At 35.3% G+C, this 15686-nt stretch overlaps 1 protein-coding gene across 1 annotated transcript in view; it reads left to right on the top strand.

The window, feature by feature from the left end:
* Positions 1-15686, top strand: part of TRDN (triadin) — a 189991-nt gene that overhangs the window by 25151 nt on the left and 149154 nt on the right. The window contains exons 3-7 of the mRNA XM_071437566.1: positions 2284-2334; positions 8613-8672; positions 11358-11417; positions 12794-12853; positions 15383-15442. Coding sequence (XP_071293667.1) covers positions 2284-2334; positions 8613-8672; positions 11358-11417; positions 12794-12853; positions 15383-15442 — 291 coding nt within the window. The remainder of the gene's footprint in view (positions 1-2283; positions 2335-8612; positions 8673-11357; positions 11418-12793; positions 12854-15382; positions 15443-15686) is intronic.

Below are 15686 nucleotides of genomic sequence, written 5' to 3' on the forward strand. Positions count from 1 at the left end.
GCGATTTACTGGAATATTTGTCTGAAGCAAGTTTCACTACTGATACAGTGTGAGCCTGATTTAAATAACCAGCTCTAGATCCACTGCTCCATACATATTTTCCAGTCAAACTAGCAGTAATTTCCCTAAATCAAAAGTAATTTTAAAACTTTATTTTTAAATAACAAGGATTTATTCTTATTTTATACTTATTTTTTTCAAGAAAAATAGGCCTGTTTTCTGTAGTGAGACACATAATAGAGGGTAGAAATGGAGCAGAGCTGAGGCATTTTAAAGCAAGCAAGGAATATGTGTCTGTGTGACTCTGCCTGAAGAATATGATTTATTCACATTCATCTCAGTATGTAGGGTGACCTCTTGAACTGGGTAAGATATGTCTCCACTGAATGTTGCAATGCAGAGGAAGTGACTCAGCTTTCTTTAAGTCCCCTGAGTCAGTGTTTGAAGGCAGTGGCATGGAAAACTGCTCAGATGTGCCCAGAATGAGGGAGCAATCTTCCATCTGTTACTGTCTTGCACCATTCCTACCACTTATGGTACCTAAACTAGACCATGTAGCCATTTAAGCAAAACAAGTGGAAACGTTTGAAAATCCAGCAACAGGATTCTCTCAGTCAATAGAAATAAAATATCCTCACATATTTGAAATAAATATAATCCAGGCTCAGCTGAAACACAGTAAATCAGTAGAGTATATTTCTTCCAATTCTCACCCTTTGAGGTTTATAGAACTATAAATGAACTGCCACCCAGGCTGCAAACAGCAAGAGGAGAAGCGAATAAAAACTTCTTTTAGCCTAATGACATCATATAATTAGCTCAGTTATGTTTCCATACATTAGTGGTTAACAGTGATGTCTTTTACCCTTTATTACTCTTTATCTCAGTGAAAAAATATTTTCTCCATCTGAAGACAACATAGCCTGATGCCATAGAATAGCTATGTTTTTGCAAACCACACAATAATTATTTCAGATACCAAATACTGTACAATAAAAACATTCTGCATTATTTTCAAGGACTTTTGTAAATATCTGGGAAGGGGAAATTTTGTTTTCTACTGGATTTCTTTGGCAATATGTATCCTGAGAAAATTACTAAGGTCGTAAGTGAAATATTTCCGTTGTCTTCAATAGGCATTAGAGTAGCTTAGACTTGAGATGTTATATGCATAACTTTTCCTCTATTGTATTAATTTTGGGGTCAGGGTTCTTGTTATTTAGACCCTGCATACCACAGGTAACACTGAAATACAAGAAGTCATCTCCCATAGAGTCTAGTGAGATTTGCATTTGTTTTTTTTCATACACTATTTTAGAGCAGTTTCCTTCTGCAGGAAATATGTGCACAATATGATAACCCAGGCATTCTGTATAGTTTTAATGACTTCATTGCAGAGCTAAAATAAATGCTCTTTCAATTTCTACAACCGTGTGCAAAGAGGGCTACGCACATTTGATTTAATTCTGGTTTGCTTTTTCAAGAATTCAGCATTTTACCTTTTTTTATATTATCCTGGTTTTGACACAATAAGGACAGTAGGAAAAAGATTTATATGGAGGTATATAGCAGCAATTTAATATCAATATTGCAGCTGAAAAATTTCGTTCAAAAGGAATGGCAAAACAAGGGCAGATAAATACTGTGCCCCTTCCTCCTCTAAGGAAGACAGTTCTCAGATTTTGGTGTACAGCATGATCAAAATGAGTCATTCTCCAAGACAACAATCCCTAACCTGGGAACTTTTTATCTTTACAGTTTGTATAGAGCATTGAGTCTACCTTTTATTGTGTGTTGGGCTTAACAATTCAGTATGTGAGCTTTAAAAACTTTAGAAAATGTAGTGAAAAGAACATTTTTCCTTCCAAAGGTAGTTTGGAAAACATAAAATATTAATCTTGGTAAACAACTCAAGATAAATACGAAAAATGTTTAGCAAATAATGTTTTTCTGAATCATGACCAACACATGTAATTGCATAGGTTTTACAGATCAGAAAAACCTATTCTTGCTTTTAAAAGTAGTTGTGTGGCTCAATTAAAAACAGAATAATTATTAAAGACACTTAATATTGTGATTTTTATCCAAATATATTTTCTATGTATATTTATAAAATTGAACTATATTGTATGTAACTCTGACTATGTAGGTGATAAAGTCATGGTGCAGCCATAATATTTTAAGCACTTTTAAATAATTTTTTTAATATGAGAATGCATCTGATGTTTTTGTGTGTGAAAATTATTTTAATATTGACAAATCTGCGTTGCATTTTTTTTTCAGAAATTCAAAAACAGAAAACGGAGAGACCTGAAAAACGAACACCAGCAAAGGGTAACTGTTTTTTTTTTGTCTATTTGCTCACACATATTTGTGTCACATACAGTGTCTTTGTTAACTACATCATTTTTGTTAACTTGGTTAACTATTCCTGTTGTACCATAGAAGCATTCAAACATCAGCTGGCACAGACTGCAAAGGATCAAAAATTCATGTATACCTAAGCATTAACAAAAAAAAATGTAATTTTATGCTTGTGTAGCTAGATTGAAAATGCACATTCATAATAAGATTCTCCTGCCCAAACTTTTCCCGAAATCTTTTTTCTAGTAAAGTGCAAGAAAGTTGAGTGTTGATGAACTTCCTCTGGTGCAAAAGGCATGAAGTGAGTTGGGCAAGGAAAAAAGTAAATTTATAGGCCAGTGGGTGCCATCCAAGTTAGGAAGTCATAGCTAAGAGTGAGCCAGGTGTGTATCAGAGATAAGAAAAGTTCCATTTTAAGAACCTTCTCTTTTTCAAACTGTTTAATCTCCTATAACTGGCACTTTCCGAAAATGCACAGAGGAACTGGTCTGGACTGGTTTTCAGAGATCATACAAACAAAGGTGTTTTCTGGGATATCTGAAGGGGTGTTTTTGCCTAACAGAACTCCTCCATAAAAGCTAGGCCACATAAAACTTCATGAGCATCCCTCTAACACACTGGTGCTCAGCTTGATAGTGGCAGGAAGAAGTAAAAAGGAGGCTTATTAAAAATATTGTGTGTTAACATACACCCTCCCTCATGCAATTATATTTATTTCTGCATGTATTCTTAGTGTGGTATTATAGTATTTTACACCTCTGTAAAATGTTTTTATGGTATTTTTCAGCTCCAGTTCTGTGCTAATCAGGGTCATCTGAACTGCCTAGAATGGTTTCCCAACTACTTAATAAATCATGTTTTATCAAAATGAATTTTTTAGGATACCAGTGGGCAAGTCAGACAATAATGAACTCAGATCCATTAGCAAGGATCCCAGTTAAGGTCTTTTCAAGCAAAGTAATGTAAAAACACAAATGATGTTGCAATCTTGGCCAAAACAGCCTCTTGTGTACCATTTAATCTATACAAAAGTGCATTTCTTTGCACAAAATAATAACATTGCAGAAATTATAAGATGCCAGAAAAAAAAAGTGTTCAGGTGTCATTAGTTAAATCCCATTATTTATGTGCCTGATAATGCAGTCTCTAGTTATAGAATCAGTTGCTGAAGTACAAAACAATTTTTTTTTTCTCTAATTTGTTTTCATGTTTTATCCTAACAATGCGTCTTGTACATAGGAGGAACAATAACAAGAAAACTTCTGTCTGGCCCCTGTCTACAGTGTGATAAAGGCATGAATCCTTATGGAATTTTATGGTTACTTTCTGAAGTACCTTCAGGAAATATGCACAATTAGTCTTTTATTGTTTTTAACAGAAAAAATTCAGAAGTAAAATTAATATTTTTAATAGCAAGAAATGGAAAAAACATTTCTGTCTTCTGCCCAACATGTGGGAACACTAGAGTTTTAAAAGTAATTTTATTGTATTTTTTTGAATAGTCAAATCCTCTGAGTACAAGTCCCACAATTTACAAGGGAGTTCAATCTATAAGCTTCATTTTTGAAAGATTGAAGTGAAATATGAGGAACAGTTATAATGAATAAAAATCCCAGATGGAAGTGACTGAAATTAAAAGATTCAAGCAGTATTGAGAGCTGGGCAAACTGGTGCCCTAAAATTTGCTTTTAATTAAATATTTTGATAAACTACTAGCAATAATGTCTATTTCAATTATTGTAACAAATTTAATCCTGGGAAGAAGAAATACTCTGAGAAATAATTTCACAAAGCCATTGGTCATGCTTAAGAGCCCTGAAATCAAATTATTTCATGATAACATGTGCACATAAGCACAAGTTCACTACAAGTTAGGGTCTTTCCAATTTGGTATTTGAGGTATTAGTAATTTCACGAATGCAGCGGCACCTGGACTGCATGACCAGGAGCTTGATCATCCAGGGGAAGCACAAGGGGTTGATTATCTTCCTGTACAAAACTCTCCTGAGCATCTAGATATTATGTTCTAGATAGATTTTGAGGGCTTAGAGTTGCATCTGGAGTCTGTTTAACAATAGCTGATATAATTTTTATTACTATTACTACCAATAAGAGTTAATTTACACATTATTTTGGCAAAAAGTAAGAACAATAGTAAAAAAATATCGAGACAAAAGTATATGTAAGTACCAAATTTCTGTCTAATTGAAGGTCCAATGACAATTTCTGATTTTTATGGAAAACTGATCTCACCAGTGAAATGAATTGCCCTGCATTTCTGGGAAATAGCTCTAATTAAAACAGGCATTGAGAAGGAATGGGAAAATGTTTATTTACTGTATGGCTTTTCCCAAAATCACTTCACTAATACATTGCTTTTGGGGTGAGGTATGGAAGAGAACAATGCAATGATGGTTAATTTGCTGTAGCTGAAAGACAAAGTATTTGAGACAGCTAAATAGATAAATAGAGCTAGATCATACAAATCTTAGTGTTCTAGAAACCCACATAATTTCACCAAGTTAATAAATTGAAAAGCATATTTCATGCACAGACAAATCTGTCTCACCCGATTTCTCAAGGTACAGCTACAACTCTGCCTGCATTAACTTTAATCTGGAGAACATGGTACAGATGGCAACATAGCTGTAGTTTCCTTAAATTATGTATTTGAACCTGGAAGCCTGTGCCCCTCTCCAGACCAAACCCCTTTTTTTTGAGCATTCCTTCAGGAAGAATTAAGTTGTAGTCATCTAAAGTTGCTTTGCTTCTGAATGAAAGCATCTAGGCAAAGATTTAATGCTCTCTGACTAATGCACTCTAACTTCATTGTATTAGTTCATTTATCTTAACTTTCCTGAGAGTGCTGCTCTGTAGACAAGCACTTAGTCTGTTAGCTGGAGCAAGCAATCTCTGCTTCATGCTTACTGCACTCATCACCTGGCTTCGTCCTAAGCAGCAGACTTAAGACTTACTCAGCTGGAAACTATTTTTGCTTCTTTTAGGTACAGAAGCAGTGCCTTACTACACCTCTTCTTTTCACACTTTCTGTTTTGGAAGGTGGAATGTCTTTGTTGGATAACTATCCAAGATAAACTAAATCGCATCCCCCTTCGCTATATCTTCAATTTGATGCAAATAAAATCTGTGATGCTGATTGAAATTAGGAAAATCCTCTCACATATATGCAACCCTTCTTATTTTTCTGTGAAGTAGATAGCAATATTAAATTTGGAATACATAGTTAAATTACCTTAAAATTTTCCATTATAAGCTTCTATTTTAGATTATTTATAAATTTATCACACTCCAGTCACTTAGGGTGAGATTTCCCATGTTCATCTTTTTGCCTCAGGCTGAATTTTCATTCAAAGACATGCAAAAATGTTTCAGCAATTTCCAAAATCTAGGTTAGTGAAAATTAGGTTGGGGTGTTATATTTTTTCCAATGTTAATAAGACTTCAGTCTGAGCTTATGACTTTTTGGTATTTGCAAGGAAGTCCAAGAAAATTCCTTTTAATTTGTGGAAAAAATTTAGCTTCCACCATTGCCATAAATCTACTTGGTTTTAAGTCTATTTCACCTTATGGATATTACCAGCATCCTAGTAGCAAAAGCAATAAAAGAGGTGATCTTTTAACTACAAAATGTGTCATAAAGCTAATAAAATGGTTGACTTCAAGTTGAATGAACAGTTTTAGTTTCAGCATTTTTCAGCTGAAGAGGGTGAAAGTAGTCTTAAAAACTTTTTTTTATGTTTGTGTTCTTTCTTCCCCCTTTTTTTTTAATGAAAAATAATATCCAATCAACTCTAATTTTTTTTCACAGAAACTTGGCAATATGGCCAGCCTGGCTAATTCTAAAATTGAAAGCTTGCACCTAGAATTTTGGGCTTGAGAAAGAGCATGTATTAAGCCCTTGACAAAGAAAAATATATCCAAGTGACAAAATATGGAAAAGATCTGTAGACAGTGATGTATTTTCTATGACAGACCTTTTATAACTACATATGAAGTTGAACATGAAAATATTTTGGGGGAGAGTTAATATGCTAAGAATCATCAGATTTAAATTTGTTAGAACAAAAGCTTCAGTGGATTTTGTTGGTCTTGTGACTGAAGAGTCAAAAATGGCCAGTGATCACAGCCCTGAAACATGAACACTTTAATTTTTGGCAGCACCTGCCCTTCCCAAATAAGGGAAGCCATAGCTCTGACAGTGCCCATAAGAGGTAATGATAAACATTACAATCTGAGATTAGCAACCTCTGAGGCTATGGGGATATCAGCACACAGGATAAGGCTCTCAAACTAACCAGAGATCACCTTCAGCCTATAATTGGGAAGAGAAAAATAGCTTATGCTTATGCCAGCCTGGTCTCTGCTTATCCACATTCCAGGCTCCCTGCCCAGATACATCAAGTTACTTTTCTTTCTCAAGAAGGGGCCAACTTATCCCTTCTTCATGTTTTAAGCTGTAGTCCACAAAAATATTAGTATTTCTGTGCATTTTTGCTGTTTACATCATTTTGAGAATGTGAAACAAATTTAAATTAGATTTTTCTATCCACTTTCAGGTCTACTGACATTCAATTCAGTTAGTGTTTTTCAAGGCTCATTTTATGGGTTTGCTGTGTGGGTATGGGTTTTGTTTGTTTTGATTTCTTTTGGGTTCTTTGGTTTGTTTTCTTGTTGTTGTGTGTTTTTTTTCTCAAATCATGAAATAAGGAAATGCTATGGAAAAACTACTTCAAATTTTTAAAAACCCACAATAATCTCTCTTACACAAGTAAGATGCCCTGTGGATAAATCCAAGCTTTCTGATTATCAATCTGTTCTGCATAGTTCAGCCATATTTTTTGGCATAGAGACTACAAGAGCTTTTGTCTGAATGTGCAGAAGCTCAGGTTTCACTCACACTGACCATCACATTCTTTGCAAAACTCTGCTGTTGGTCCTGCCAAAACGGACAAAAGTGTTTAAGATAGAGCAAGCATCTGCTAATAAAAACGCAAGATGTAAAAGCATGCTACAATTTCTGCAAAAATACTCAGTTTGGGGAATGATTTTTTCTTGGTATGCTCCTAGCTCTGCTAAAGCTTTTGGATGAGTTGCAGTCTGTAATTCATTCAATAATACATTGCTGGTGCTGCTGTTTTTTTCACAGCCTGTTTTTTAGTGTAAATTTGCTGTCCACATTCTTTAAAGACTTTGAAATATCTCTCTTCAATCTTTTTCAACTGTACGGCTGTTTTTTATCACAATAATTTATTTGTTATGACTGAAAGTGAATTTTGGATAATCCAAACACATATAAGACATAATGAATTTACTGAATGTTCTGAATGATTTTTCTTAATCATTACAACTTGCTTTTTAATGTGGAAACAGCCAACAAAAAAGTGCTTGCCCTTTTGTGAAATGGCATTCACTGCAAAGCTGGTGAAATGAATAGATACAAAAGCATAATGTGCTTGTTTATAAAGCTCACTGTCTTCTAATCAGAATTTGTTTTACTTTTTTCCCAGAAACCTAGGTACAGGAAAGAAAACAATATTTCCCTGAAATTATGAAATTCTAGTCTTTTAGTAGTATGGGTTTACTAAGAATAAAATCATTAGTATGTAGGATTGAACCTCTTCATAACATGGTCTGAGACCTAGGTGGGCAAGAGAGTCTATAAGGACTCATGTTTGCCTGCCTCTTGCAGGACATGGAGTCGGTTGTGTTTTGAACAGCTGCTCTTCCTGAGGTTACACTCTGATTAAAAGAGATGTTTTCTTGTTAATCCATCCTGTGACGGAAGTGACAGCTAAAAATAAAGAAAAAAATAGCATAGAAAGCAATATGCTGGTCAGTTTTTTGTTAAGAATAGAAAGCAATGCTGTCAAGGGCTGAAAATAATTTCCTCTGTCAGAAATCTAAGAGTCAGGGTGGTTGTGTAATGAGACCAAAAGAGAAAGGACAGATTAGATTGAGGTTGCTGAAGAATCACTTCTTTCAGAAAAAGATGGTCTGATATCTGAAGACTTATTCAAGGAAAATATTTCTCTTGGACCTGGAATTAAATGTTGACATTCAGAAGGTCTATACATCATCAAGTACCTGTGACTCAGAGCTAAAATCCATTATTTGGGTTCATGAATGCTTTTCCTTGATCACTTTCATGAGATAATAAGTGTGTTTAATACATCTAGATTAAGGACTTATTGTGAGCTGGGGTTTATTTATTTGTTTATTATTTGTAGCAACACAGAGAGACAAACCTGAAAAACCAGAAAAAACTGAGAGGAAGGAACCCCCAAAGGGTATGTATTCAGCTTTTGATATTCCTTGCCTTTTTATAAGTGATTCAAAATAGTCTAATCTATTGACTCTTAGACTGTTCTTGTAGATCCCAATAATATTTGAGGATGGAGGAGGTGTTGTAAAATCCAGCTGGAAGGAGAATGAGGTTTTTAAAAACAATTTTAATTACTCACTCTACAGAATAGCTGAAATTACATTCAGATAGTCTTTACTGTACTAATAAGTTAGGTAAAAGTACCTAGAGCACAAATTGGTGTTTATTCTTCTTGAATAAATCCAAGTATTTTACTTGCCCTTGAGAATATTTTCCACCAAAAAGTAATTAATAAATTATAACAAACTGGAAATGGTCCACGTAGACATTCGGCTTTGGAAATCTGCTTAAAATAAAAAAAGGAAAAAAAAAGGAAAAAAAAAGAAAAAAAGAGGAAAACTAAATTCCTCCAGATTAATTTCAGAGACACTGGGGAGAGGTTTTAGAGAGAATTTAATAATTTCCTGGTGGTGTATGCCAACAAAAAATTACAGATCTGTTGTAGGAGTCAGAATCAAGATACTGCTTACTCTCCACGCACAATGGGTGAGATTTATCTCTGGGTTACAATAGCCACTGTCTATTTTACCTCTTGTGAGGATATTTTAGCCAAATGAAATTTTGGTGGAGTGCATCTACTTGTCAAAACACTTAATTCTTCTGAGAACATGTCCTTTGCACTAACCTATGGCTAATGAAGTCTTGGGCTGGAGGAAGAAAAATATTCTGGAAGAGCAAACAGGCCAATGACCATAATAAATTACCAAAACAAGAAAAGGGAAGACCAAATATCCAACCACAGCAGACTTATTCAGGCCAAGAACTCAAGTGAAGGTGAACTTCCTGAAAGCCGTGCTTGACAAGGCCTTTCTAACAGTCTCTGATTGGAGCTTTTCCATTTCATATAAGTAATTCAAAGTGCCTTGAGCTAACAAGACTGATTTTAGAAGTTAATGGCAGGCATATAAGTTGACGTGTCTCTTAGAATGAATATTTATTGGTAGAAACTAGAATGGTGATAACATGGGAAATTTTTTCTGGGGTTTAGAAAAATTACAAAGCAAAAGCAATAATGTCCCATGTTAAAACATGAATTTATCTTTAAGACTTCTGTTATAATGCGGAAAACCTGTGGAATTCTTCAACTTGATTTCACAGGAGAACAATATTTAATGTTTTATTAAGTTTCTTAGAACAAGAAAAAGATTATCCCAGCCAAACTCAGATAGCCAGTGAAAGAAAATGACAATTATACTGCGTGCCATAAATCCTATTAATATTCTGTCTACCTAGTGGTATTTTTTCTTGAAGTGAACTATTTGTTTTATGTAGTGAACTATTGCCAAAACTGCTACAGAAACACTACTGTGTATAGACATTCTCTGTATTCACAGTGCTAATAAACATTACTTTCAGACTGTACATTAAATTTAAAAACTAAGACTATGAATGTGTGTCTTTCTAAGGTCCATTTCATTATATCATTATGTGTGACTGGGAGACCCTAGAGACTGCATCCCTGTATTTTTGCTGCCTATTTTCTACATTAAATACATTGCCTTTTCAAGATTGAGATAATGGAGCGCATAAATAGCATCCTATTCTAATCTATAATCAACTTCTGGGATGAAGTTTAAGAAAGTTATTTAATGATGCAGAGAGTAATTGTAAGTGTCTCAGTCACTTAGCAGTGTCTCAGTCAGAGATGTCAGCCATATTCTCAAGTATTTCATCACTATATTGCTTAAAAATGTGGAAGCCTGAATATTGCCTATCACTCTTTTTTACATCCAGTTACACATGGAATTCATGGTACGGTAAAAAAAGTTTTTTATCTCCTCATGTTAGACAAAAGGAGTTTTACTAAACTTGGATGAAATCTCCACAGGAGTTAGACTTAAGCTAGGCTTGCATTTTCACAGCTGTTCTTTCAGAAGTGCTCTAAAACCCACTCACTTATTTTTCATTTTCTGGAACATTACAGTGCAATTGTAAAATCCTAAGAAAAGTGAGTGGAAAATGTTCTGTGAAAGAGTGGATAGCATAATGCAGTTTCCACTGTCATAATGTTAGTTTTGCTTTGCACACACTGGGTATCTAATTATGGTTCTGGGATCGTCATTGCCAGGGACTGATCTCAGCTAGTGTCCATGTCTGTATCCATTACTAACCATCCATATCCCTTACTGGTTATCCATTTCAAGCCAGCTGGCAAGTCACAGATGTATCATTTGCACATGTGATTCTCTCCTGCTCCGAGATTGATTCCGGGGTTTTTACAACCTGTGTCTGTCTGAGTATGCGGTGGCCAAGGTGCAGCCCTCTCCCTACCACAGGCAGTAGCATTTACTGTGAGCTGTGCCTTAGTAACCAACAATTTTGGAATTCTTCTGGAATTGACAGACAATTGCAAGAGATGATATGCAGCAAACAGCTGAGGCATGTTACCATGGCAGTAACTCGTTAGCCAGAGCTGGCTGCTCACACCCTGTAGTATGATGTACACTGTAAAAATATGCAGGGGAAGCTCAGCAGTAACACACTCTGCCACTTAGTATCCCAAGGCATCCTTGGTGAAATTGTTTTAAAATCTTAATTTTTCCCACTTTTTCTTTTTGGGTATATGTATAACACTTTTTTTCTTTCTTAGTGACAAGTAAAGACAAACTGGAAAGACTAGAAAAACCTGAAAAAAAGGAAAGGCATGCAGGTAATTATTTAATGTCAGAATTTATTTTACATAAGGAGGTACCCTAAAGCTTATTCTCTACTCAATTTCCATTCATGTATCCCTTCGATTGCAGAAAAAAAGTTATGAAATATTATGAATAAAAATAATGAAATCATAACAAATTTGCAGTCTTACACAATAAGTAGCATTTAATATTCCTCCTGCATGTTTTTTTGTTTGTTTGCTTTTTTCCTGGGGAAGGAAGATAATATATTTTGTACTCTGGATTAGTGTAATCTTATGATAATCACTGGGTATTTCCAACACTTGCAATAAGAATGGTTGCTAAGAGACTATGGTCACCCAAGAAAAAGGCACCTGACAGCCCCTTCACAGAGGTAATCAGGAAGGCCATGTGTGAAAAAATGCATTTTAAATAAAATACTGCATAGAACCACTGAATAGCCACTGAGTATGCCAGGACAAGTTCTTTCAGTAGTTACTTGCAGTAAATAGATATCTAGCACTGTTTTATCTTCCCCAGTACTTACTTTCTTTTTAAACACCAGCTCCATGCTCATGCATACATTTCTGTGTTCCCAGGATAATCTCATACCTTGTACTCAAATAGGGAACCCTGTGTTTTCACACACATGATCCCTGTAGGTCACCTCAGGGCACATCAGCCCATGCATATATCAGTTCTGCACATCCATGGACAAGTTACTGTGCACACATTAATCCCAAAAAATTAGCAAATCAGAGCCCACACAGGAGAATATTTCAGATTACCCACTACTCAGTGACTACCGCATAACTCGGGTGTATTCTGAAACCTGAGCCAGAAATCTAGGAGCTACAGAGCTGTTAATTTCAATTTGTAAGGTGGAAATTGAAAGCAAACAGAAAGCCCCAAAGAACATTAGTTATAATGTCACTGCAATTAGATTTGTAATTAATTATAGTGCTTAATCATTCATAGCTGGAAAAACTGTTAGTTGCTCTGTGGAGTTCAGAAATCCTTCAGAAACTATCCAAAGTAATAAAGAAGAAAGCTAAAAAATAACAATAAACCAAAATAAATCAATAAAATACAGGATATAAATATATTAAAAAAGAAAGAAAAAAGCAATATAAATAAGTATGACTCTTGACTATCTTCTTTCATGGGATTACTGGAGCTAGAAAGGCTGCAGCTCCTCCAGCCAATGGCAAAGACCTCAGTGATGGCAGATGAGATTTTGAAAGTTCCAGTTCCATGTTTTGGCACCAACAACAAACAGCAGCAGCTGAATCAATCTTTCTCATTCTTTGCATGCATGACCATGGTGCCAGTGTGTTTCTTGACCCTTTTTCTCATTCAAATGCAACTTTTTTTTTTTAATGACCATTAATATTATTGGTTTTATTTCTAGCTGTTCATAAAGAGAAATCTGAAAGGCCAGAAAAACAAGAAAAGAAAGCACCGTCTAAAGGTATTGATGATCATTATTAAAAGTTGTACAATTTAAGTGTTTGAAATCTTGGGAGAGTGTGGAGATAAGTATTTAAAGTACAAAGCTCTTCTAGTTCATGTTGAACACTTTTTGGGTGTTGTCTCTTTTGCTTAAGCAGGTCTTGATCAGCCCGAGTGAAGTCTTGCTCGGCATATTTCTTTTTGCTTTACTCTCTTGTTTTGATGCACAGAGTTTATTACAAATCATCCTTACACAGCTAAAGAACGAAACCTATGACTATTTTCTTTGCATTCCTTGATGCCTTTTTTCTCCACAAAGAGATTCAGTAATTTGCCTGCAAAGAAGTTTTTCTCTTGTGTATTAGTTTTCAACTGGATGCAGACTAATGCAAGAGTATTTACTATCTCTCAATCTGGGTCTTCCATCATATCCAAAAATAGAATTTCATTTTCTTGCCTTTATTTTTTTTCAATAACATTTTAATTTCAGTATATGATTTGCATTGTCTTCTATGGCAGCAGTGGCTTTGGTTAAGATTTACACATCTAATAATTATCATATATATTATGAAGCAATATCGTGGGTGTGTGAGGGGTGATTTTCACTATTCTTTTGACTGATAATTCCATCTTTGGCTATGGTTTGGGCAGGGAAATTTAAAAATCCAATCACCTTGCCCTATTATGCCATTTTTTAAAGACTAACATTTATTATTGCTTGGCATTTGAATGTTTTTCTCTGAGGTTAGATTTTTCTCCATGGCAGATATTTCTATAATGAAGTTCATTTTCAGTCTCTGTCTCTTTTTATTTTACTTAGTTGACTCTTGAAGAAATCGCATACAACCAAATTCATATCAGTTTGTTATGGCATTGAGATTAATCCCATGATGTTGAGATGCATGAATTAACTAGGTTTAATTTGAATATGTTCAGACAATATAGGTACAAATGTACAAATCACTCTTTTTTTAATTGATCATAGTCTAAGGAGAAATGTAAAACAGAAATTAAAAGTGAAGAAAGAAAGAAAGCAGAATGAAGACTAAAAGCCTTAAAAAACTTTGAAGGGTAGCCATCGTCCAGTCTCTCTTTTACAGGGATATTGTTCATTTTTTTCTACTTTCAGTGTATGACTTGAAAGTGTGGGATTTTTTTTCAAAAAATGAAATCATGCTAAAGTAAGCCAGAGAAAATAAATGCCCATAGTGTCTGTGTTGGTTTGGAAAGCAAATAACTTCCAAGAATCACTGAGATAGTCCTAATAAGCAGCCAGCCTCTTTACCCATTTATCTTCTGCTAGCTAACCAAATAATCACTCAGAGCCTTAATGTGTTTAATAGCAGCCATGACTCCAGTCACTGGCTGGAAAATTTTATGAAGGATTTGGACACAGTAGCTGCAGATCTTTGTGGCTGCAGTGTGAAATAGCCATGCTGCCCTCTCTTGGGTAGTTTCCCTGCCATGAGCCCCTATGGCATCAGGGCATGGGGTCAGTTTTCCTCAGCATGTCCAAGGGTGCATTTCTGCCAGCACTGTGTTGCTGAGTTTTCCATTGCCAGGCCCACCTCCCTTTTCTCAGGGATCTGCTCTAAACTGGATTAGCTACCAGCAGTGCTGAGGGGCTGCTTCAAACCACTTGCAGTCCCTAGGAAATGAAAATGTTCAGGTTCTGGCCAGCTCTGGGGAATGGGCATACTGAGAGCTGTGTGGCTACTTCCCACACAGTCAGCAGGTTTTCTTTATGCTCATTACAAAGACTCAAGGTAATTCTTGAGACTCTGGTAAAGGCTCCAGAAAGCCTCAGTGATATGAGTGGTTTTTAAACACATCACCTAAAAACATCTTAAAAAAAATAAAACCAAGTCTAAATATCAATCATGTCATGTACAGGCTGGAGTTCTAGGATGGAATTCAGTTAGAGAGGATTGTTATTATGTAGTTATCAGTTGAAAGAAGTGTAATTAACTCTCAAGGCTGGCTTGTTCTGGTATTGTGTCTGGATGGTGACCAGGAGGGCAAAGATAGAGGTCTGCATAAAATTTTAGCAGCCTTTATGGAACACAGTCATGTGTGTGTGTGTGTGTGTGTTTACACAGTGTATCTTATGCAGACATGAACTCACTCAAGCTGGGCTCTGAAGTGAACACCAGACTTATGGCTGTGTTTGTTGACAATGAGCCCAAGCTAAGAAAAACACCTTTGTGTAAGACAAATACAGCCACATGGGTTCCTGTTGGCTGTAGCACAAGGCCAATTCCATGTCTGCTCAGCACCTGACATGAGCAAGTTTGTTTCATCTGGACTATGTAGTAAAAACATTCCCTAGGCAGCTTCAGATCTGTGTGACTCACTTGTCTTCTTGTAAAGGAGCCTCAACAGATATTTTTAAGTTCTTTACCCCACTATATGAATCTGAAAACAATTTCAAAAACTGGAAAATGGGAATTGTAAGGAAATGTGAAATTTCCAGTGATGATGTGTTTTGGCAATATTTTCTTGTTCTTTGTGAGATTTTTCCCTAATACACAGTTGTTCTCATTTCTAGTAACTCAAAAAGATGCACCTGAAAGACATGAAAAAACTGAAAAGAAACCTCCTCCCAAAGGTATTTATTTATCTATACTACAGGTTTTTAAGCCGAATTGACATTGAAATGCATAAACTTTATTTTATTCAAGCAGAGATTGTAAATGTGTGTGAGAAATCAGCTACATGAAACTAAAATGAAATGAATATATAATCAGAATTAAAATGTTTGTAGAACATCCAGGGTTTAATTCTATGATTGATCCCTTTCAAAATCTGTTGCAATTTCAAATTGAGAATAAAAGTATGAGCCACCATTTCAC

Source organism: Agelaius tricolor, unplaced genomic scaffold (genome assembly GCF_023055355.1).
Source record: "Agelaius tricolor isolate 1412-34295 unplaced genomic scaffold, bAgeTri1.0.p SCAF_1, whole genome shotgun sequence".
Classification (NCBI taxonomy): Eukaryota; Metazoa; Chordata; class Aves; order Passeriformes; family Icteridae; genus Agelaius; species Agelaius tricolor.